The sequence below is a fragment of the Hirsutella rhossiliensis genome (assembly GCF_020360975.1).
Source record: "Hirsutella rhossiliensis strain HR02 chromosome Unknown scaffold00013, whole genome shotgun sequence".
NCBI classification, from domain to species: Eukaryota; Fungi; Ascomycota; class Sordariomycetes; order Hypocreales; family Ophiocordycipitaceae; genus Hirsutella; species Hirsutella rhossiliensis.
The window spans coordinates 2204465-2224946 of NW_025408679.1; the positions used below are offsets into that span (position 1 = coordinate 2204465).

General features: G+C 54.2%; 5 protein-coding genes across 5 annotated transcripts; 4 read left to right on the forward strand and 1 right to left on the reverse strand.

Moving 5' to 3' along the window:
• Window positions 1-112: 112 nt before the first annotated feature.
• On the reverse strand, window positions 113-808 carry HRG_09811 (DDE superfamily endonuclease domain-containing protein; the record flags this gene model as incomplete). The annotated part of the gene is made up of 1 exon (XM_044868282.1): window positions 113-808. The coding sequence occupies one exon, from the start codon at window positions 806-808 to the stop codon at window positions 113-115; it is 696 nt and encodes a 231-aa protein (XP_044716863.1).
• A 1582-nt stretch (window positions 809-2390) lies between these two features.
• Window positions 2391-6435, forward strand: HRG_09812 (PIF1-like helicase domain-containing protein; the record flags this gene model as incomplete). The annotated part of the gene is made up of 12 exons (XM_044868283.1): window positions 2391-2618; window positions 2661-2690; window positions 2782-3202; window positions 3457-3670; window positions 4051-4196; window positions 4293-4374; window positions 4443-4595; window positions 4765-4980; window positions 5033-5693; window positions 5876-5903; window positions 5952-6296; window positions 6350-6435. 12 exons carry the CDS (start codon window positions 2391-2393, stop codon window positions 6433-6435), a joined length of 2610 nt encoding a protein of 869 aa, XP_044716864.1.
• Window positions 6436-7222: 787 nt separating this feature from the next.
• Window positions 7223-7933, forward strand: HRG_09813 (uncharacterized protein; the record flags this gene model as incomplete). Its single annotated transcript, XM_044868284.1, has 1 exon — window positions 7223-7933. The coding sequence occupies one exon, from the start codon at window positions 7223-7225 to the stop codon at window positions 7931-7933; it is 711 nt and encodes a 236-aa protein (XP_044716865.1).
• Window positions 7934-11822: 3889 nt separating this feature from the next.
• HRG_09814 (ATP-dependent DNA helicase PIF1) lies at window positions 11823-13233 on the forward strand (the record flags this gene model as incomplete). Its single annotated transcript, XM_044868285.1, has 4 exons — window positions 11823-12004; window positions 12378-12919; window positions 12962-12987; window positions 13072-13233. 4 exons carry the CDS (start codon window positions 11823-11825, stop codon window positions 13231-13233), a joined length of 912 nt encoding a protein of 303 aa, XP_044716866.1.
• Window positions 13234-17849: 4616 nt separating this feature from the next.
• Window positions 17850-19588, forward strand: HRG_09815 (cytochrome p450 domain-containing protein; the record flags this gene model as incomplete). The annotated part of the gene is made up of 5 exons (XM_044868286.1): window positions 17850-17951; window positions 18008-18139; window positions 18356-18835; window positions 19018-19119; window positions 19211-19588. 5 exons carry the CDS (start codon window positions 17850-17852, stop codon window positions 19586-19588), a joined length of 1194 nt encoding a protein of 397 aa, XP_044716867.1.
• Between the last annotated feature and the right edge of the window lie 894 nt (window positions 19589-20482).

The following is a 20482-nucleotide window of genomic DNA, read 5'->3' on the forward strand; positions in this document are numbered from 1 at the left end:
GAGCGGTTGCAGCACATGAGAGGTATGGGAGGTAAGAAAAGAAGGTGAATCTGATGCTGGTAGCATAGATACATGAAGTCAACCGTCTCGTGACTTCCGTGGCCGTCCAATACTAGCAGTCTTCGCTCCGAAGGGTCGGGTGGCTGGGTTCTTGGAATGAACACCTTTCGAGCCACTCCACCGCAGTTTGGTCCGAAGTCCAGCCGTTCTTTGTCGCAGTGAATTGCCAGTCACTAAAAGTACTGAGATCTTCTGGGAACCACTGTTGCTGGACCGATTTGCCCTTGAAAATGACGAGTGGAGGGAGGAAGGTGCCGGCAGCGGACACGCACTCGATGAACGACGTCCAGACCCGAGAACCAGGCGTCTTCTTTTGTACAGATCGTTTTTCAGCACTGCCAACGACCAGGCCATTCTCCCCAAGTCCTTCCATGATGCCTGCTTCATCCATGTTGTACCTGTTCTCCGGCTTAATAGCCAGAATCTCGGGAAGGAAGAAATTGTTGAACCAAGGCCGAATTACCTCGGTAGAAGCGCCGTTGACACGCGCAGAGTCTCTGTGATGGCACTTCTGGGTCCGAACTGCAGGATTTCGTCTTAAAAATGCTTGCATCCAGTGTTTTCCGAGCGGTGTGTGGTCTCCTTTGACGGCGAGCATGCGCTGCGCGAACTGCCTGATCTGCGAGTGAGTGGGAGGAAGGCCCAAGGCGTCCTGAATGAGAATCCATTCGGTAAGTTGCTTTTCCTGTGTCTGAGAAAGCCTCTGAAGAGCAGAAAATGCATCCTTTCTGCATTCGTGACCATGCATGCGATTGTAAAGAGTTGCCCTCGGACGCCCCAATCGCGAGCAGCCTTCTTGGCGGATCCGCCATTGGCGATTGCCTCAAGGGCGCTGTGAATGTCAGACTCTGTATATTTCATCAGTAGTGGCTTGAAGACACATGCGTCAATTTTTTAGCAGATTGGATGCGTTTCCGCGGTGAAATTTGCTGTTGAAGTTGACGCAGCCGTTTAGGTTGGGCACCCATCTTGGGTGCCCAAAACAGGGGGGTGCCCATTTCTATGTGCAGGGACTTATCCAACAGTACCGAAATTATTCAGCCCGAAGGGCGTTCTACTCAGTCAGAAAGATTCGAGCATAAAACCTCCTCTGATTGGCTAATTGGCCTGGCCTGTGCTCAACTCGTGCGCGGATTGGTCGACCGATAACGTCACCAAATGAAGGCCCGCAAAAATTACCCCTGAGCGTTGACTAGGTAACTAGCCAGCTCTCCAAGAGCTTTCTTTCAGTTCTTCCATTCTTCGGCACTCTTCACACTAACTAACCTACATGGCGGCTGCTTCCCTGTTCTGCCCAATACATAGGTTCACATATTACCTCGGCAGCCGGCCCACCTCCCAATATTCTTCGGTAATTCTGCCTCATCTAGCAGTCTGGTGGGTAAGAGGTGGATACATACATATACGGCCAGATGGAGGACGACATACCCCAGGCAGTTCGGAATTGCCATACCTGCAAGCAAGACCTGCCTGAAGTCGAATTTCGAAGCGTCAAGGACCCTACGAAGTTTACAAGAGACTGTGCTAGCTGTAGGGCACGCCGAAAGGAACGGGTTACCGAATCTCGAGCCGCCGTTGCCGCAATGCGGAATTTCGCTTTGAGGCTATCGCCACGCAGAGCCACGAAACGGACCGATTCTCTAGCTAACCTGACGCCTTCAAGGCGGACTGCGCCAACGCCTGCCTGTGTGCAAGCCTTACGACCCCCTGCCACATCAACTTTATGCCGTGCCCTGGCACCCGCACTCCAGGGACTGCCTAGACCTCTGCCGAGGCCATCTACCTCAAGCGCGGTAGAGGACCTTCCCCACCCTCCTACCTTTGGCCTGCCAACAGTAGTTCTGGGCACGCCGATTCCACAAACGCCAATTCCTCAAGGCACTCTTCAATCGGCTTCTGTTGTGCAAGGCACGCCTATACCACAGGAATCTCTTCCCCCGCTTCGTACCCCTCCTTCATTACTGCCACAGAGTCATCGCCGCGGCCGCTATACACGTCGAGTCAACATTAACCCCCGGCCACGGCCACAGCCTGAAGAGCGACAGTTCGATCAGATAGTTGATCCGCCTTTACAGGGACCTTGACTTACCTGCCCTTAGTGAGGGGATCAAGCCCTTGTGCGCGAGTTCTATACTGCTCTGAATGACGACAAGATGCATAGTTGCATTCGCTGCCAGGAGCGTTGGTTCGATATGAAGCGAAATAGCTTGAAAATCTGCAGTCGCTGCATTGGTCGAGACAGGAAGAAAGCCCCTAACGAACCGTACTTCTTTAGCGCTGCGAATCACCTTGACTTTGGGGAAGTCCCCGCCGATCTACCTGATCTAACGATGGTCGAGGAGATGCTCATTGCTAGAGTTCACGTACACGTGAAAGTCCTGCAGGTGCGTGGCGCTCAGTATAAATATCGCGGTCACGTTGTCCACTTCCTTCGCAATGTTGGCAGGCTTTTTGAAGAGCTCCCAGTCCTACCTGAAGAGCTAGATATCATCATCCTGCGGCCTCCTAATATAGAGGGCGACCCTCGCTTCCGGCAACAGTTTGCTCGCGATTTCCGGGTACGTCGCTCATGCCTGTCGGCCTGGCTGCATTACCTACAGCGTCACCACCCGGGCTATCGCGATATTGTTGTGAGCCAGAATCGCCTGCAACGGATTCCTCTTGATGGCAGCATAGTTGCTTCCATTGCCAGCCAAGTGGCTGACATACCTGACGGCGAAGTCCCCCCAGGGCCCCGTTGAGGAGGTTGTGGAAGAGGACCCAAGCGATGCCGATGCATCAGCGATCCCGAATTTGCAGGTCACTGATACCGAATTGAATGCTCTGCAGTCCCGATTTCTTGATGGGACCCCTAACCCTGAGCGCATGACTGATCTGGAGTATATGCCGCGTAGCGCGCAGGCTCACCACCAGATGCCACTGCCTTCCATTCGCAGGACCCCTATCGACGAATTCAACCGTTCTCAGCCGCTTTTATCGCTTGCGTTCCCTACCCTCTACCCCGACGGCAAGGCCGACTTCGTGGAGCCTCGCCTACGGAGCATCACGTACCAGGACTACCTTGCCCACGCGATGAGATGGCATGACGGACGTTTTGCCCGCCATAAGACGTGGCCTTTCGTCGCCCTCAACACGATGTTACGTGCGCAGGTCCGAAAGAGAAGTGACTACTTCGTCAAGCAACGCGACAGCCGCCGTCAACCCCTTACACGCGCCGACCTAGAGGAAGCGATGGCTGGGCCTGACGAGCCGGAGGCTCAGGCGCTGATCCAGTCAATCACGCGCCAAGCCGCGGTAATCAGGGGCACCCGGCCATATTGGTATAAGCAAAGGAAGGAATTGGAAGCATACGCCTATAATTTAGGCAAGCCTGGCCTTTCGCTACTGCAAGTGCAGCCGATTACCACTGGGAATCCCTATACCGTCATATGCCTCGATTTGACGAGTGGCAAGCAGCTCCTGAGGCGGCGCGGATGGCTCTATCCCGGCAACTGCTACGAGACAACGCCCATATTGCTGCTTACCACTTCTATAAACGTTATACGCTGTTTAGGACTATTGTCCTGAAGCAGAAGTTCAACCTAACGGACTCTTGGGGCCGCTACGAGTGGCAGGGCAGGGGTTCCAGTCACCACCACGGCCTATATTGGCTAAGTGGCCACCCAGACTTAGATCCTGATAACGACCGGTCCCGGGAGCAATTCGCCCGCATCTGGGGATATCACGTATCTGCCATTAACCCAGAGCCACAGCGAATACAGGCGCCTGGGGAAGGGAATCCCCCTGATCGGTACTCTATTGGAACATCCCCTTACCGTTCAGTTTCTATCGATGGTAATCAACCGCGTGCAACGCCACCGCTGCAACAACTACTGCATGCAGGTCAATAAGCATACCAAGCAGGTGGAGTGCCGCTTTGGGATTTCCTCACGGCCAGCGCCTACTAGCCTCCCTTGACAAGGTTCCTCACTCTAAACACTGGAGCTTTAGGGGCGAGCGGAACGATGGCCAGATTAACCATTACAACCGCTTGCTTACCGTTGCGTGGCTAGCCAATACAGACGTTTCACCCTGCACGAGTCTACAGCAGGTAATCGATTACGCGGCCAAATACTGCTCAAAGTCGGAAAAGAAGAGCGAGTCTTTTGCCCAGATCGGGAAGGCCCTGATGCCCCGGGTCAAGGACCACAACCCCCTTATTTCTTTCACGTCAAAGCTCCTCAATCAGCTAGTTGCTGAGCGGGATTACTCGAAGCAGGAGGTCAGCCACTTGCTCCTCGGCCTGCCGTTACAGGAAGGCTCACGAACCTGCCTGTACGTTGACTGCCGTAATCCTGACAGGCATTCCCGCTTCCTCCGTATTGACGGCGATGAGGTTGAAGAGGCCCCAACGTTTACGAAAAGTACACTCAACGCCCGGAAGCCCTAGCGGACCTATGCTATGTCTCCTTCCTCAAGTGCTGGAATTTCCGTCCTAGGGACCCTTCCAAGTGGAAGCAATGGCAGCCAGGCAACGTTAACGGCAGGCCTCGTGTGTTGGTTTACTTTCCTCGCTATCAGGCTGATCCAGAGGGTCAACAGTGGCTTGATTACTGCCGTGTAAAGCTAACATTAAACCACCCACATCGGCGGGTTGATGATCTCCTCACATTTGACGGCCAGCTTTTTGGTTCTCACGCTGAGGCCTTCTCCTATTGTTGGCAGCACCACAGTCATGGTGATGACCATTACGGTCGGCCAAAAGAGGCTCGATTACAGCCCCAAGATGATCAATATGAGGCTCTGCCTGTGGAGGAAGAATTTGACGACGAAGACTGGATTCGCCTCGCCGCCCTTTTACCTGGGAACCCCCTTACCCAGGAAGATCTTGACCTTCTTGGCCGCCGCGATATCGACGTCAATTACGACTGGACACGGCATGTGGGTACATATCCGGAACTTCGAGACGGCTACTGAAAGACCTTATCGCTAGCCACCCCATGGCCAACGATGTGGAGGTCCTTGGCCCTCACTGGCGTAATACGCTGAATCCGCAACAACGGCTCGTGTACGACACATTCATGGGTCACTTCCAGGCGAAAAATCCTACTCAAATCCTTCTCCACGTTGATGGTGGTGGTGGCACCGGCAAGTCGTTCCTTATCAAGGTGCTTTCCCTCCCAGCCGACGCAGCCGCCCTTCAGTCCCGCCTACGGCACGTCAAATACCTCGTGATCGATGAAAAGAGCATGCTGGGGATTGAGCAGCTCGCGCGGATCGATTCCCGTCTGCGACAGGCCTTTCCACAGCGTAGCCTCGAGTTCTTTGGTGGTATGAGCGTCTTGCTTGTGGGCGATTTCTTCCAGTTACCACCAGTCCGGCAAAAGCCCCTGTATTCGACTAGCACCAGCCTGTCTGCGTTGGAAAGGAGAGGGCATGTGGCCTACCGGTTATTTGATCGCACCGTCTTCCTGACCACGGTACAGCGCCAGGCTGGTGATGATCAGGCCCAGTTCCGTCAGGCGTTGCAGGAACTGCGTGAAGTCAAGTTATCCATACCGTCCTGGAACCTCCTTAGCAGTCGGGTACAGGCCAGGCTAACGCAGAGCGAGGTTGACAGCTTCAAGGCCGCTTTGCGGGTGTATTCTACAAGGGCGCGGGTCAACGAATACAATTACGAGCATATGGTTCATCTAAACTCTCCGGCAATACAGGTGGAGGCAAAGAATCAGGGCAAGGGCGCGGGCAGGCACCAAGCGACAATGCTGGCAATCTATCTAACAAGTTCCCCATTGCTAAGGGCGCCAGGGTAATGCTCACTACTAACCTATGGCAGCCAGCTGGCCTAGTTAACGGTGCCCAGGGTACTGTATACGATATCGCCTGGAACGCAGGCGCCGAACCATTGGAAGATCCCCCGGCCGTTATTATGGTGGACTTTGATAGCTACGACGGACCGCCATATCTAACAACTAACGAGGGCAGGAAAATCTCACCCATCCTCCCAGTCAGGCGAGACTTCCTTGTGGGCAACGAGACCTGCGCTCGCACGCAGTTTCCCCTGATTGTGGCGTTTGCCATCACTGTTCATAAATGCCAGAGCCTAACGAAGGATCAAATAGTTACTGATCTCGCTACACGCGACTTCCAGGCCGGGATTAGCTATGTTGCTGTCTCACGGGTTACGTCGCTGCAAGGCTTACTCCTCGAGGCGCCTTTCGATCGTCAGAGCCTCTATAACCACACGCCGACGGAAGGTTTACACGTCTGCGTTTCCTACGTACCGCGTTCACGACTAACTATAAGGCAGGGATGAAGATGCGCCTCGCTGACCAACAACGGCGTCAGGGTCAACAGCTGACCGACGCACCATATACACCACGCTACCTTGACTAAACGACATCTTCCTCTCGGCTGCAGGAAAAGGAGGTTCGATATATAGTATATAGTTTACAGTTAGGTTGGGCCTGTTAGGAAGCAGCAGAGACTCCTAACTATCAATTCCCTTAGTGCAGGTTTGGGGCGATTTAAACAGCTGGTTGCCCGCGGCAGGCGAATGGGGGGTTCTAGGGGGTCTCCCCCTAGGAAAGTGAATTGCAGGTATACGATATTTACCCTTCGGGCTGGATATTCAGCCGTTGAGCCCCTTGCCTTGGCAACTTAACGGGTGTTCGAAGTATTTTAACATTACGGTAACTTCCCGTGTGGAGAGCACACATCACGAGTTGAAGTCACGATTACGCAACCGCTTCATTGACCTCCATCAGCTACAAGAGCACATCAGAGGGCTCGTTACCCATCGGCAAAAGAAGCATCGCGAGAAGCTTCAATCCGAGTTTGCAAGAGCTAGAGTTGAATGGGCCAAGCAGACGATTATGAAGTCACTGCACCGAAAAATTGGCTGGCAGCCGATGAAACAGATCTTCAGGCAAGTTAGGCTAGCCTGGCTGAGCTTGCCGATAATCGAGGCATGCCTACGATTTGTACGGGTGCTTTCACGATGCAATGGGGGCTGCCCTGCCGGCATACAATCCGCGATTTGATCCAGGCTGACGCGGCCGCCCTTATACCATTGCATCTTATTGATAACCACTGGAGGGTTTACGGCGTGACTGTAAGTATCTTGCTCCAGCCATAAGTACTATACTAATTTACTAGCAGCCTGAACAACAGCAATATATCGATGCAGACCACGAAGCCGATCCTGACGTTGTCCAGCCTCGCCGGCGTGGAAACAGTAGACGCGAGGTATCCTCCACTAGAGGCATCTACGGGCCGGATCCTTAGTGCTTGGGAGCAAGAGGAGCATAGAGCCAACCCAGAGCTCGTATCACGGCCACCAGAGACGCAAAAGAAGAAGAGGAAGGGCACAGGCACCACTATCATGAACAAGAGGTCGAATACACTTGCTTCCGTGAGCAGCCGGGTTGACGATCTTGCCCAGCAGATCGGTGATTTCATCAAGTCACAAGCAGCAGCAACGCCGGTGCTGTTATCACAGGTGCCCTCACTTCCACAGGTGCCGCTGGTGTCACAGGGATACCAAACGACGATGCCCTCACTTCCACAGCCGGCGCCGCCGTCACAGGGATACTATGTGATGCCACCGCCTACACCAATTGTGCCTGTATACGTACAGGCGCCGGCGCCGTCACAGTGGCAAGAACCGCCTCCCTCGTCACAGGCACATCACGACGGCTTCATGTGGGCACAGCCGCCGGCACAGTCTCACGAGACGGCTACGGAGCATTTCCAGCAGCTAGGGGATCAGAGGGACACGGCACCATACAAATCTAGCAGGCAGGCCGGTCACAAATTCGTTCCTTACGTGCCTCGCCCTCCGCCGCGTCGGACTGATCCTTCCTCACAGTCACAGTCACAGTCACAGAGGTAGGCAAAGACCTTCCGCCATTATATGCATATTGTATATATATCGGAAGATCGATCGGGCCGGGCTTATTGATAGCTTCAATTGAATGACTCTTAAGGGATGCATCTTCCGGCGTTGGTAATAATTGCAGATAGAATCCATATATGTCAGACAATAGTGTCCCACACCTCGCACGTGACAGCGGTTGATCTTTGTGGCATCAGTCAATTGATGAGAATTATCTAAAGAACAAAGGAAAGGAAAAGAATTGGATGCACACATTCGTGCAACAATATATACCCGATCATTGCGGCGAAGCCGCGGCGCAGCAGTGGCAGTGATCGAGCATAAGGTTTCAGGAACTGACACGGGCGTGATATGCGACAATATATCTAGGCAGGCAGCCGCGGCAGCGGCGTTGGGAAAGCGCGCGCCAAATTTTGGTGGCGGGGTCTTCTTCCAAATGGGGCTTAGGTCGGGAGTGTATGTTTGAAAATCAGGAGTGTATGTTTGATTACTCTACCAAAAAACGCAATGCCGCCCCAAGCGGCGCCTCCCCCACGCCGCCTGCATCTAGGTCAGTCGATCCCCTTATGATGACATCAAAGCGGTCATTGCCCGATCCCGACCAAACCCCAACCAAGAGACCGCGACTTTCTCCAGAAATTTCCACCATAGTCGCCGCCTGTGATAGTCGAGGCCCCGCCAAATCCGACACTTCCTCCTTCTGTCCCACGAAGACCCGGAGACTCAGAGACGGACACCGAGCCAGTCAATCACCCAGCCACATCCGCCTCTGGCCCTATCAGACCTCCGGCGTCAATCTCTTCCCGACCCCACCGCGCCCGACATCCGCCCAAGAATATTCTGTAAAGCAACGAACGAAACAACACAACATGACAAGGAACATGTTTCATCATCCTCAAACTCAAGTGCGAAAGGCCCTAATGGGATATTTCCTTCTCCTCTTGCTCTCCTTTTCACAAAGACAATCCAGTCAAAACTTCTCCAATATACTCCTTATTCTGTTTATATCCACCACTTATAGCACCTGTAAATCCTCAGAGCCTTCCACTCGCCCACACATGCATTACCCACCCACAACTCTCTTCACCCCTGCCGCCTCTCCACGCCCTTTGCGCCTTTGCAAAGCAAAATCTCCTTGCAGCGGCCTAGGCTGCCTCTCTGACGCTCTGTCTCGATTTCACTCACGATAATGCTCTACGTCTCTCGCCGGATCTCCATCTCATATCTCTTATCTCACTCTTCTTCCTGTCTTCCTCTCACTTCCCCTGTCTCCTATCTCCTGTCGCCAACTCTCTCCTCTCGCCGACTTTCTCCTGTCGCCATCGCCAACTTTCGTTCCGAAAGGCCTCTTTGCGCGAGCCGCGGCTGGCGAGCCTTCCCCTCGTATTATTCAGCCCGAAGGGCGTTTATTCAGTCAAAAAGAAGAGCATAAACCCTGTTCTGATTGGCTACTTGGCCTCCCCTGTCCTCAACTCGTGAACGAATTGGTCGGCTGATAACGCCACCAAATGAAGGCCCACCACAAACCCCTGAGCGTTGACTAGGTAACTAGCGAGCTCTCGGAGAGCTCGCCGACAGCTTTCAGTTGTTCTTTTCTTCAACGCAATCAATTTGTTGGTTTATACGCACGCTTCTACTTCCCTTTCCCGTCGAATCTGTCGAACCCATCGAGTTGCTAACGGTGTCTAGGTTCGCAAATCACATCCGCAGCCGGCCTACCCGGGCAGGTAGTGCAGTTTCCTCCCAGATCATTCAGATCTGAGCCGACTACCTCAAAGACACTCTCCCTATCGAGCTCCACCACGGTCTCGGACCTCTCAACCGTCAGACAGCTCTGCTAGCATCACCAAGCCCTCGCAAAGCCTCCTGCCCGAGCGATATCTAGCAGTCAAAGTGGATAAGAGGTGGATATATATACGGTCAGATGGAGAACGATACACCCCCGGCAGTCCGCAACTGTCGTACTTGCAAGCAAGACCTGCCCGAAGTCGAGTTTCGAAGCGTCAAGGACCCTACAAAGTTTACAAGAGAGTGTGCCAACTGTAGGGCACGCCGAAGGGAGCGGTTAACCGAATCCCGAGCCGTCCTTGCCGCCATGCGGAATATCGCCTCGAGGCCATCGCCACGCAGAGCCACGAAGAGGACCGACGCAGTAGCTAACCTGACGCCTCCAAGGCGGACTGCACCAATACCTGCGTCTGCGAACGGCTTACGGCCTACGACGCCTGATTTACTCCGTTGCCTGGTGCCCGCGCCCTCGAGAATGCTTAGACCTCCGCTGAGGCCTTCTACCCCAAGCATTGTCGAGGGACTTTCCCCTATCCCCCCTACCCCTGGCCTGCCAACAGTAGTTCTGGGCACGCCGATTCAAGACAGTGCTTCTACAGCTCCTGTTGTGCAAGGCACTCCTATACCACAGGAATCGCTTCCTACCACTCCTTCATTATTGCCACAGGGTCATCACCGCGGCCGGTATACTCGTCAAGGCACACAGCCTCAAGTGCGACTGTTTGATCAGAGTATTGATCCGCCTTTTACAGGTGACCTTAACTTGCCTGCCCTCAATGAGGAAGATCAGGCCCTTGTGCGGGAGTTCTATACCGCCCTGAATGACGACAAGATGCACAGTTGCACTCGCTGCCAGGAGCGTTGGTTTGATATGAAGCCAAACCGCTTAAAAATATGCAGCCGCTGCATCGGTCGAGACAGGAAGAAAGCCCCTAACGAGCCCTACTTCTTTAGCGCCGCGAATAACCTTGACTTCGGGGAAGTCCCCGGCAATCTACCTGATCTAACGATGGTCGAGGAGATGCTCATTGCTAGGGTTCACGTACACGTCAAGGTCCTACAAGTGCGCGGCGCTCAATACAAATATCGAGGCCACGTTGTCCACTTTCTTCGCAACGTTGGTAGGCTATTTGAAGAGCTCCCAGTGCTACCGCAGGAGCTAGATATCGTGCTCCTACGGCCTCCTAATATGGAAGGCGACCTCACTTCCAGCAACAGTTTGCTCGCGATTTCCGGGTACGCCGTTCATGCATATTGACCTGGCTGCATTACCTGCAGTGCCACCACCCGGGCTATCGCGATATTGTCGTGAGCCAGGATCGCCTGCACCGGCTTCCTCTTGATGGAAGTATAGTGGGTTCCATTGCAAGCCAAGTGGCTGACATACCTGACGGCGAGGTCCCCCAAGGCCCCGTTGAGGAGGCTATGGATGAGGATCCTAGCGATGCCGACGCATCAGCGATCCCGAATTTGCAGGTTACCGATACCGAATTGAACGCCTTGCAGTCTAGATTTCAACGGTACCCTGACCCTGAGCGTATGGCTGATCTGGAGTACATGCCGCGTAGCGCAGGCTCACCACCAGATGCCATTGCCTTCCATTCGCAGGACCCCATCAACGAGTTCAACCGTTCCCAGCCGCTGTTAACGCTCGCGTTCCCCCCCTCTCCCCTGACGGCAAGGCCGACTTCGTGGAGCCTCGCCTACGGAGCATCACGTACCAGGACTACCTTGGCCATGCGATGAGATGGCGTGATGGACGTTTTGCCCGCCATAAGACGTGGCCTTTCGTCGCCCTCAACACGCTGTTACGCGCGCAGGTCCGAAAGCGAAGTGACTACTTTGTCAGGCAACGCGACAGCCGCCGCCAACCCCTTACACGCGCTGACCTAGAGGAGGCGATGGCTGAGCCTGACGAGCCGGAGGCTCAGGCCCTGATCCAGTCGATCACGCGCCAAGCAGCGGTAATCAGGGAACCCGACCGTATTGGTATAAGCAAAGGAAGGAGTTGGAAGCATATGCCTATAATCTAGGCAGGCCCGGCCTCTTCGCTACTGTAAGTGCAGCTGATTACCACTGGGAATCCCTATACCGTCATATGCCTCGATTCGACGAGTGGCAAGCAGCTCCCGAGGCGGCGCGGATTGCTCTGTCCCGGCAACTGCTGCGAGACAACGCCCACATCGCCGCTTACCACTTCCATAAGCGCTATACACTGCTTAGGGCTATTGTCCTGAAGCGGAAGTTCAACCTAACGGACTTTTGGGGTCGGTACGAGTGGCAGGGCAGGGGTTCCAGTCACCACCATGGCCTATATTGGCTAAGTGGCCACCCAGACTTGGATCCTGACAATGATCGGTCCCGAGAGCGATTCGCCCGTATCTGGGGATATTACATATCTGCTATCAACCCGGATCCTCGGCGCATACAGGCACCCGGAGAAGGAAACCTCTGATCATTAATCTGTTGCAACACCCTTACCGTTCAATTCCTATCGATGATAGTCAACCGCGTGCAACGCCACCACTGTAACAACTACTGTATGCACCTCAGCAAGCATACCAAGCAGATGGAGTGCCGCTTCGATTTCTCACGGCCAGCGCCTACTAGCCTCCCTTGACAAGGCTCCTCACTCTAAGCACTGGAGCTTTAGGGGCGCGCGGAACGATGGCCAGATTAACCACTATAACCGCTTGCTTACCGTTGCGTGGCTAGCCAATACAGATGTCTCGCCCTGCACGAGTCTACAGCAGGTGATCGACTACGCAGCAAAATACTGCTCCAAGTCAGAAAAGAAGAGCGATTCTTTTGCCCAGATTGGGAAGGCCCTGATGCCCCGGGTTAAGGACCACAACCCCCTGATTTCCTTTACGTCAAAGCTACTAAATCAGCTAGTTTCTGAGCGGGATTACTCGAAGCAGGAGGTTTGCCACTTGCTCCTCGGCCTGCCGTTACAGGAGGGTTCACGTACCTGCCTATACGTTGACTGCCATAATTCTGATAGGCATTCCCGCTACCTCCGCATTGACGGCGATGAGGTTGATGAGGCACCCAACGTCTACGAGAAGTACAGTCAACGCCCAGAAGCTCTAACGGACCTCACTTACGTCTCCTTCCTCAAATTCTGGAATTTCCGCTCTAGAGACCCTTCCAAGTGGAAGCAATGGCAGCCAGGCAACGTCCACGGCAGGCCCCGTGTGTTGGTTTACTTTCCTCGCTATCAGGCTGATCCAGAAGGCCAGCAGTGGCCAGACTACTGCCGTGTAAAGCTGACTTTAAATCACCCACATCGCCGGCTCGATGAGCTCCTCACTTTCGACGGCCAGCTTTTTAGTTCCCACGTTCAGGCCTTCTCCTATTGTTGGCAGCATCACAGTCACGATGATGACCATTACGGCCAGCCAAGTGAGGCTCGATTACAGCCTCAAGAGGATCAATACGAGGCTCTGCCTGTGGAGGAAGAATTTGATGACGAAGACTGGATTCGCCTGGCTGCCCATTTTACCTGACCACCCTTACCCAGGAAGACCTTGACATACTTGGCCACCGCGATATCGACGTCAATTACGACTGGTCCCGGCATGTGGGTACTTATCCGGAGCTTCGAGATGGCTACTGGAAAGACCTTATCGCTAGCCACCCCGTAGCCAACAATGTGGAGGTCCTTGGCCCTCACTGGCGTGATGAGCTGAACCCACAACAACGGCTCGTGTACGACACATTCATAGGTCACTTCCAGGCGCAAAATCCTACTCAAATCCTTCTTCACGTTGATGGTGGTGGTGGCACAGGCAAGTCATTCCTTATCAAGGTGCTTTCTCCCATCTTCAGGCAGCCGCCCTACCGAATCCTAGCCCAATTTGCCGCGTGGCGCCAACAGGCGTTGCGAGTAACCAGATACAGGGTAGCACTATTCATTCGTTGCTACGCCTCCCTGTGGGTGGTCCTTTTACCGACCTTCCCCCAACCGACGCAGCCGCCCTTCAGTCCCGCCTACGGCACGTGAAATACCTCGTTATCGATGAAAAGAGCATGCTAGGGCTTGAGCAGCTTGCGCGGATCGATTCCCGTTTGCGACAGGCCTTTCCACAGCGCAAAGTCGAGTTCTTTGGGGGTGTGAGCGTCTTGCTTGTGGGCGATTTCTTCCAGTTGCCACCAGTCCGGCAAAAGCCCCTGTATTCGACGAGAACCGGCCTGTCCTCGTTGGAAAGGAAAGGGCAGGTAGCCTACCGGTTGTTTGACCGCACTGTCTTCCTGATCACGGTACAGCGCCAGGTTGGCGATGATCAGGCCCAGTTCCGTCAGGCGTTGCAGGAACTGCGTGAAGTCAAGTTGTCTATAACGTCCTGGAACCTCCTTAGTAATCGGGTACAGGCTAGGCTAATGCAGGTGAGGTTGACAGCTTCAGTACCGCTTTGCGGGTGTATTCTACAAAGGCCCGGGTCAACGAATACAACCACGAGCATATGGTGCACCGCAACGCCCCGGCAATACAGGTGGAGGCAAAGAATCAGGGCAAGGGCGCGGGACAGGCACCAAGCGACAATGCTGGCAATCTATCTAACAAGTTCCCTGTTGCCAAGGGCGCCAGGGTAATGCTCACTACTAACCTATGGCAGCCAGCTGGCCTAGTTAACGGTGCTCAGGGTACTGTATACGATATCGCCTGGAACGCAGGCGCCGACCCATTGGAAGACCCCCCAGCCGTTATCATGGTGGACTTTGACAGCTACGACGGACCGTCATATCTAACAACTAACGAGGGCAGGAAAATCTCACCCATCCTCCCAGTCAGGCGTGATTTCCTAGTGGGCAACGAGACCTGCGCTCGCACGCAGTTTCCTGACGGTGGCTTTTGCTATCACTGTTCACAAATGCCAGAGCCTAACGAAGGATCAAATAGTTACTGACCTCGCTTCACGCGACTTCCAGGCCGGTATTAGCTATGTTGCTGTATCACGGGTTACGTCGCTGCAAGGCTTACTCCTTGAGGCGCCTTTCGATCGTCAGAGCCTCTATAACCACGCGCCGACGGAAGGTTATGCGCATTTCCTACGTATTGCATTCACGGCTAACTATGAGATAGGGATGAAGATGCGCCTCGCTGACCAAAAACGCCGTCAGGCTCAACAGCTTACCGATGCGCCGTATCCACCACTTTATCTTGACTAAACGTCGTCTTCCCCTAAGCTACATGTGTGTGTGTGTGTATTTTCCGTCCAGCGGCCGTGAGGCCGCTCAGGTCCCGGTGGGGCACAGGACGTGCTGAGCTAGGCTATCGAGAAAATCCTGCCACAGTAGGCCTCACCCAGCGCTTCTTGCAAGGCCTCGCAAGGGCGAGCTGTCGGGCTCAATCCCCGGAGACGGCTTTCCTACCCCCTCCACTGGTAGGTTGTCGCTAAGCACGTCAATACAAGTGTCCGTGGCTATCCTCTGCAGCCAGCCTTCCCGAAGTCCATCCAGCATTTCATCGGCTCTAAGGCGCTCAGTGTCGGAGCCTGGTGCCCGTCAGCGGGTCGTCCAGGCGCGTGGCGATTGCCACAATGGTCAACCCTTGGTTTTGTCCGGTCAGAATTCTCTCGCTCTCTCGCTAACGCTGCTGTCGCAGTCCATGCTTCGGTAACCAGGCGATGGAAATAGCGCAGGAGCGGCGGCAGGAAAACCCTCGAAGGAATCAGAGGCTGTCGTGCAGCTTGCCTTCAGGAGAAAAACCTGCGCAACCAGCCACCGTTGTTTAGAAGGGCGGGCCTTCCAATACCCACAGCTCCTTGGTTCCGAAGGAAGCTGTGAGGTCCGTGTGGACGTGTTGTCGAGACCGGCTTTGCAGAGGAATATGAACTCTCCTAAGGTCTTCCTCTGTGCTGTTAGGGCCACGATGGACCCGGGCAGCAAAAGCGCGGTCGGGTGGCCTGCAAATCCGGCCCCCTGCTAGCGAGCCGCTAACAGCTCTGACGGGGGAAGAATTTTTACAGGGGAGAGTTCTCCCCTAAGCTACAGGGAAAGGGGCGGTGAGGTATAGGGTATATAGCTAGACTGGGCCTGCTAGGAAGCGTTTTAAATAGCTGGTTGGCCGCTGCAGGCGAAAGGGGGGTTTCTAGGGGCCCTCCTTGGGAAAGCCGAATTGCAGGTATACGATGTTCAGCCTTCGGGCTGGATATTCAGCCGTTAAGCCCATTGCCTTGGCAACTTAACAGCTGTTCGACGTATTTTATCCTATGTGTGACAGAAGTAGGGGTGATATACGAAGGTGAATTTTTTGAAGATTTTGAATGAAGGATGAATCAAATGAATTGAATTTTTGGGATCTCGATTCAAAATCTTCAAGCTCCAATTTTCGCGATTCAAGTTGGGTTTGGGCCAATTCAGGCCATTCATGAATGGTTTGAAGGATCCCCTAAACGAAGTGAATTTGGTGTGTACCTAAGCGATTGCAAAAATACCTCAAACAGCGCTCCTAATAGTGCAGACCGTTTAGCGCACTATTACTCGTCCCACAGACCCACGTACCTGCAGTTTGCACTGCTTAGTCAGCACACTGCCAGTGCAGTGTAACCGTTTGGCAACGCACTGCTGGTCCAGTGAGGCCTCCCCCTCCACACTGCTGGTTCAGTGCGGCTCCCGTCAAACTGCCCCATAGTTCAGTGCGAGCGTCGCGCACTATCAGTGTCACCATCAGTGTGACGAGTGTGACTTGTGTGATAGAGCTAAACTTGGACGTTTGACCATTAACGTAATTCCTGGCCTACTTACAACGAGTCAATCGCTGATTAAACGGCGGGATGCGTTCTTGCTCAATTTTACAACCCATCTAGCTCTTAGTTACGAGATACCAATATCCAACGCGGCCAACGCAGCCCACGAGGCCCACGAAGCCAACGAGGCCAACGAGGCCAACGAAGCCAATACAAAAGCCAGCGATTTAGGCGGTACCGGTACGAGCCATGTGGGGTGCACGCGATTTGGGTGACAAGGTGTGGCAGTGTCGGGCACAGAAAGGTGGGGCCCTGGGTACAAATAGGGAAATGTCCGAGTACAAATAGGACTACTCTTTAGATATGGTTGGTCGTACTCTGGGAATGGAGTTATTAGCGGCTAACGATCCAAATATCGCCAACCCTGAGCCAGCACTTGCACCCACCCCCCGCGGAGTATGAATAGCATGCATGTGCACATGTGGGCACTGGCATGCTCCTTATCCTAGCGGATTCGTTCTGCATGACCCCAAGTGCGAGACAATGGTGGCCTTGGTGGGTATGAAATCTCCAGTTTCTCCACCCGGTGACCCCCGCCTTATGCGCGATGTGCAACGAAAGGTGTGCCAGTATTCGTATTCTCGGCTAAGAAGTGCCTCAAGATCGGCCATCATAGTCGTCTGTGATGGATTTATGTTCCTGTTTATGAATGGTGCTTTGATGTTTCTGGTCTGTGCATAGGTAACATGGGGTTGCAAGTCGTCATTGGTCCACGTGTTCCACTACGGGTAGTTCTCGACCCGTTTCCTGAGACACGAGGAACACGCATACCGTACGTACTCCGTAGAAATTCAGCAAATTCGTTCGACTTTTAGCGCCTGGACCGGGGTTCCCCACAGGTCTCAGCGCCACCAAATTTGTATACAGAATGTACATCTAGCCGGGCCCGCCTCTGCCAGTCTGACAACTCAGCGCACAACGCCGGCACGGCCAGGTATCTTTCGTATACCGTAGGAACTCAGCAAATTCGGCAGGTCTTGGCGATGGAAAAATGCGGGGGCAGCTAATGAGATTTTTCATAGGAGGACAGATCGTACAAAACTCCACTAATAAGTGGGTTTTAGCGCTGCCAAGACCTGCCGAATTTACTACGGTACAAATTTGGTGGGGCTGAAACCTGTGGGGAGCTCCCCGGCCCAAGCGCTAAAAAGTGAAACGAATTTGTTGAATTTCTACGGTAGTGGCCTGCGCCCAATGATGTCGCGTCACTTGCACACCGCGGGTACCGGGCTCGACTCCGTGCGAGGTGGCCTGTACGGTAGTCTATATAAGCCATGACGCACCTTGGGGAGCGGAGAGTCTCGTCACTCGGCTCTCGAAAGCTAACAGTTTTCTTGTCCTCTTATTAGCAACTCTTTGCAACTTCCTCGGCAATGAGTTCTACCGACCTCAGCAAGATCGGCTTTGATTCCTGGCGGGGCCTTTGGCAGTACGATGGCAACCTTTTGCACACTCTTGGCCTGTTATTCTTGCTGGTAACTGCACTAAGTTAGTCCTCCTTTGACGTGGCTGTGTTCTGACAGCGATCTAGATCGTTGCCTACGGCGTAGCGCAAGGCATCTATCGTATTTGGTTCCATCCACTTTCCAAGTTTCCTGGACCGCTGCATCTGTCTCTTACATCGTTACCCGCTGCATACTCCAACTACATCCAGGGAACTTGGGTGAGACATGTTGCCAAACTGCATCAAAAGTATGGCCCCGCGGTGCGAATCGGACCAAATCACGTCTCCTTGGACGGCTCCATTGGATGGCCAGAGGTTTATGGCCGTCGACCAGGCGGAAAAGCAGAATTCCAGAAAACACCCCCCGTGTTTAAAGAACAACACGAAGCTCTCGTCTCCGCTTCTCGTGACGGTCACCGACGACAACGCCGACAGCTGGGCCATGCATTTAGCGACGCTGCCCTGGCGCAGCAGGAACCTGTCATTATCAAGTATGTGGATATGATGCTCGACCGCCTTTCTCGGCGTGCCGACGAGGGCCAAAGCATCAACATTGTCGAATGGCTGAACTTTACAACTTTCGACATCATTGGCGACTTGGTGTTTTCCGACTCTTTCTCCTGCTTGGAGAACAACGGATACCACCCCTGGGTACTGACCATCTTTCGCGGCGTTCAAGGCATACTTCTTCTACGCTTTTCTCAGTACTACCCACTCATCGGCTGGATCATCGGCAAATCCAGCCGGCGGTCGTTGGCAAAAGTATTACTCGGGGCCCGATCCGGTGTCAAAGACAAGGCCAAGGCTCGCCTAGAGCACGGCCCGAAACCACCCGGTCAACACCAGGATATCATAGCCTACATGATGAAGAAGACTCGCGATGGTGGCGACGGCATGAGCGAGAGCGAGGTCCTGGTGAATACGCATGCACTTGTCGTCGCCGGCAGTGAAACAACGGCGACAACTCTGTCGGGATTTTGCTTTACCTGTCGCGGAACCCACTGGCCTACACCCTGCTCGCCGACGAGATTCGCGCCGCTTTCGCATCCGAAGAAGACATCAACTTGGTCAGCACCCGCTCGCTCGAGTATCTGCAGGCCTGTATCAACGAAATACTTCGAATGTATCCGCCCGCGGCCGAGACTGCTACCCGAGTCTCCCCTGGCGACATGGTGGACGGCAAGTTTGTGCCGGCAGGGGTGAGTCCGGCTTTCAATTCTCGAGACACCCTTTTTTCTTTGATGCGATCCTTGACAATCTTTGTTCTGACGTCTTTTGCTTCTCTATCAGACCCATCTTTCCGTATATCCATGGGCTACTTTCCAGAACCCAGCCAACTTCGTCGAGGCCGAGTCGTATATCCCAGAACGATGGCTGCCAGCCACACATCCTCGATACGAGGGGCGCTTTGCAGCAGACAAGCGGGCCGTCTTCAAGCCATTCAGCTATGGCCCACGAGATTGCATCGGCAAGAACTTGGCCTATTCCGAGATGAGGTTAATCATTTGTCGCCTTCTCTACCGTTTCGATTTCGAGTTGGCCCACAAGCAGGAGAGCTGGCATGACGACCAGAAGATCTTGTTCTTCTGGCAGAAGAAACCTCTTTACCTAAACCTTCAGCGGCGCGGCCCGAAGATTCAACAGATTGGCGAGTCGCTCTATGGATGAATCCGCTCAAGAGGGCCGAGTATCGTCTCTCATTTGCTTTGCCTTGAGGAACGAAAGGCTCTTCCTTCCGCCCCCTTCCCCTGAACGCACAGACCACTAAGCGATCCGTGCTCCTCTTGCGCCACCTGTGCGCCACTTCTCCTTTCCTCTCCTTTCGTTCCTCGAGGCATTGGCGGCCCCGCAGGGGCCGGTCTCCTGTGGCTGGTCAAGGCGCAGCGCCGATACCGCACAATTTGGTGGCGCGTCCCCCGCGCCTACCACGCGCCCCCCTTTGAGCCCTCTGCACGCACCTTGCAAAGTGAAGCTATTCGCACCCACGGGCGCCGAGGCAGGCAGAGGCTGCTTACGTTATTTACACATATTCGGGCTTGAGGGTCAAAGGTGCGTTATTTGAACGAATTGACGCCTGCCCGCCCGGCTACCCGCCCAGTAGCCTGCCTGTCCTTAAGAGAGTTCGTCTGCATACAAATCTTGCTGTGCCTCTTCCTCGTCTTGGACGGCCGCTTCCACCTTATCCCACTGATCATCATGCGAAGGCTCCGGCGAGGGCGCCTGTGAAGGCATCGCGACAATGATTGTGCCTTGTGTGTGCTGTGACCTCGTAGGCTGGTCGGGCTGGTCGGGCTGGTCGGGCTCGTCAGCAAGCTCATCGTCAGAGACTGGCGTACGGCGTATAGCTTGTTGATATGCTCGTGGCATGCGTGTGCCTGGCTCGTACGCATCGCCCCGCTGTTGAAGGTATCGCAGCCCCTCTCTCGTCACTGTAGTCGCATTCCTCTTAGCGGTTGACAAGGCTGGCGGCGACGCCTTCGTGGCCTCGCTGCGTTCGATGCCTTCCACGATCTCGTATGCGGAGGGGTCTCGTCTCGTACTGCGTGTGTTCTCGAGGTTAAG